The following is a 3,203-nucleotide window of genomic DNA, read 5'->3' as shown; positions in this document are numbered from 1 at the left end:
TTCCAAATCCCGCCCAAAAAAAACTCCGAGTGACTTGATGACACTGCTCACGACCGGAAGGCTTTTTTTTTGCCGGAAAAACCAAAATTCCGGCAAGACCGACCCATTACGCCTGAATTCCGATATTGAACTCGTATGGTTTCTTTATTGATTTTTTTGTTTTGTTTTATGTGATGATTAGAAGAAAATATAGACGTATAAAGGTTTGATCTTTTTATGTTTTTTGATGTTTTTTTGTTGTTCTAAACTTGTAGTTAAATGATTTTGTTGTTTTATTTATAGTTTTGTTTGTTTAAATGATTAGTTACAGCTTATTAGGAAATAACATAACTCTTGGAGCAATATCCTCCTACACCATCAATTCTTTAAAGTGTAATTATATAATCAATTGTATCCATGTATAGAGGAGTAATTCTCTCCTCATTAGTTGTCTTCAAATTTGTATTTAAAGGCATGTAAAGAATCAAATAATCAAGTTGAACCATTGGCATTTCTTATTGTATTAGCCTAAAACATTCAAGATCCTTTCTTTCTAGCACATGGTTTAACATTTGATCGTCCACCTAACACTACTTTATTAGGTTTTTTAGATGCAGATTGGGCTTGATGTATTGACACAAGAAGATCCACATACGGCTATTGTATCTATTTAGGAGGGAACTTAGTCTCTTGGAGCGCTAAAAAGCAACCAACGGTGTCAAGATCCAGTTGTGAGTCTAAATATCGAGCAATGGCAAACACGGCCGCAGAAATTATTTGTTTAACTAACCTTCTTTGGGAACTTCATGCTCTTCCACCAGGTCGACCGACACTATTATGTGACAACAAGAGTGCTTTATTCTTAAGCCAAAATCCTATATCACACAAAAGAGCCAAGCATATTGACATCGATTATCATTTCGTTCGTGAATTGGTAACCGCCGGGAAGCTTCACACTAAATTCATCTCAACAGATAAACAAGTCGCGAACATTTTCACCAAGAGTTTACCAAAACCGTTATTTGAAAAATTTCGAACAATGCTTCGTCTTGGACCACCACCAACTTGCATTGATGGGGGGTATTAGGAAATAACATAACTCTTGGAGCAATATCCCCCCACACCATCAATTCTTTAAAGTGTAATTATGTAGTCAATTGTATCCATGTATAGAGGTGTAATTCTCTCCTCATTAGTTGTCCTCAATTTTGTATTTAAAGGCATGTAAAGAATGAAATAATCAAGTTGAACCATTGTCATTTCTTACAAGTAGTCAACATTTAATACTAGTGATTGAATGTTTAGAAATAAAATTAAGAGTAAACTGCAATTTTACCCCCTGAGGTTAGGGGTCATTGGCATGTCTACCCCCCTAAGGAAATAATTGCAATTTTACCCCCCACTGTTTGCTGTTATGTTGCAACCTTACCCCCCGGCCTCAAATTTGTTGACTAATCTGTTGACTATAACTTGAAATGACTATAATGCCATTTCATATTACCCCCTGTGTTTTGTGCACTCTGTGATATTACCCCCTGCCACCACTGCCACCGCCATTCACCACCACAACCACCACTGCTACCTCCAGCCACCACCCTCAACCATTTTTCAGTGTTTTATCACTAATTAAGCAAGCTTGCACATGTTTATCATAATAAATTAAGCAATCTTAACATCCTCCGTAGCAACTTCCATCAACACCGGTCATCTTCTCCGACCACTCATCGCCGGTGTTGATGGTGGAGCACGGCGTCCAATGGTATGATAACCTATACCGCCCTGTTGATGGTGGAGCACGGTGTTGATGGAAGCTATGTTAAGAGAACAACTCTTCATGATCTTTATGAGAAACAAGGGCAGAGTCCGTGGTATGATAACCTATGCCGCCCTGTTACCGATCTTCTTCCCCTGATTGAAAGTGGTGTGAGAGGTGTTACAAGCAACCCGGCGGTAATTATGCTTATAGTTTGTGCAAATTTATGTTTTTGTGATGTAAAATTCTCTGTTTATGATGATTATAAGTTTCTAATGAGATGTTCTATATGTGATTACAGATTTTTCAGAAAGCAATATCTACCTCAAATGCTTACAATGACCAATTCAGGTATTCTCTTGGTTTTTTAAATAATAATAATTTGATAGATACATTTTGGAGCAAGATCAAAACACTAGGCTCGTAAAGAAATCGAACGTTCGGTGAATCGTTTGTGGTTGGAAGTTAATAAACAAACATGAACAAATTTTTTGGTTCATAGAATCGAACGGGAAAACATAAACACATATCTGTTCGTTTATTCTTGTTCTTGAACATTATATACGTGCAATTATGTTCGTTTGATTACGTTCGTTTGTTTATGTTCATTTACGCATTCATTTAAATTTATTTATTAGTTATTAGTGATAGTAATTGGCCCGTCATTTACACATGCTTTAGTTTATGTGAAAGTTTGAAGCTTTTATATGACTTAATTTTTGAATCATCTCGTGAGATTTAGACTTTAGTTTGGGTATGGTTGCTTACTTTTAAAATATTGTTATTGCTTAATCATGTTATTATAAATCCAAAGTTTGAATACTATATTTACTATCCTGCAAAAATTCCATAATTTTGCTTTGAGTTTTGCACTTATTTGACAATTGATGATGTAATCACAGGGAACTTGTACAGGGAGGGAAAGACATCGAAAGTGTATATTGGGAACTTGTAGCGAAAGATATCCAAGATGCTTGTAGACTGTTTGAGCCAATTTATGACGAAACAGATGGTGGAGACGGTTATGTTTCTGTTGAGGTTTCACCTAGGCTTGCTGATGATACCCAAGGGACTGGAGGTGGCAGTGGTGGTTGTGGTGGTTAATGGCAGTGGCAGTGGTGGCAGGGGGTAATATCACAGAGTGTGACAAAATACAGGGGGTAATATGAAAGGGCATTATAGTCATTCAAGTTATAGTCATTCAAGTTATAGTCAACAGATTATTCAACAAATTTGAGGTCGGGGGTAAGGTTACAACATAACAGCAAACAGTGGAGGTAAAATTGCAATTATTTTCTTAGGGGGGTAGACATGCCAATGACCCCTAACCTCAGGGGGTAAAATTGCAGTTTACTCTAAAATTAAAAATTATGGACTATGGTTGAATATGATTGTTTATTTGTTTAAGTATTTAGTGTTGTTTTATAAACTTATGAAGCGATTTAGTATCTCTAGATAATGTTTTGGATGG

At 36.3% G+C, this 3,203-nt stretch overlaps 1 protein-coding gene across 1 annotated transcript; it reads left to right on the top strand.

The window, feature by feature from the left end:
* Positions 1-1,749: 1,749 nt before the first annotated feature.
* On the top strand, positions 1,750-2,851 carry LOC110882722 (transaldolase). The gene is made up of 3 exons (XM_022130671.2): positions 1,750-1,929; positions 2,034-2,083; positions 2,635-2,851. The coding sequence occupies exons 1-3, from the start codon at positions 1,765-1,767 to the stop codon at positions 2,834-2,836; spliced, it is 417 nt and encodes a 138-aa protein (XP_021986363.1). The 5' UTR covers positions 1,750-1,764; the 3' UTR covers positions 2,837-2,851.
* The last annotated feature ends 352 nt before the right edge of the window (positions 2,852-3,203 follow it).

Source organism: Helianthus annuus, chromosome 10 (genome assembly GCF_002127325.2).
Source record: "Helianthus annuus cultivar XRQ/B chromosome 10, HanXRQr2.0-SUNRISE, whole genome shotgun sequence".
Lineage (NCBI taxonomy): Eukaryota > Viridiplantae > Streptophyta > Magnoliopsida > Asterales > Asteraceae > Helianthus > Helianthus annuus.
Note: the sequence above shows the minus strand (reverse complement) of the source record. Positions and strands in the feature narration are given on the sequence as shown.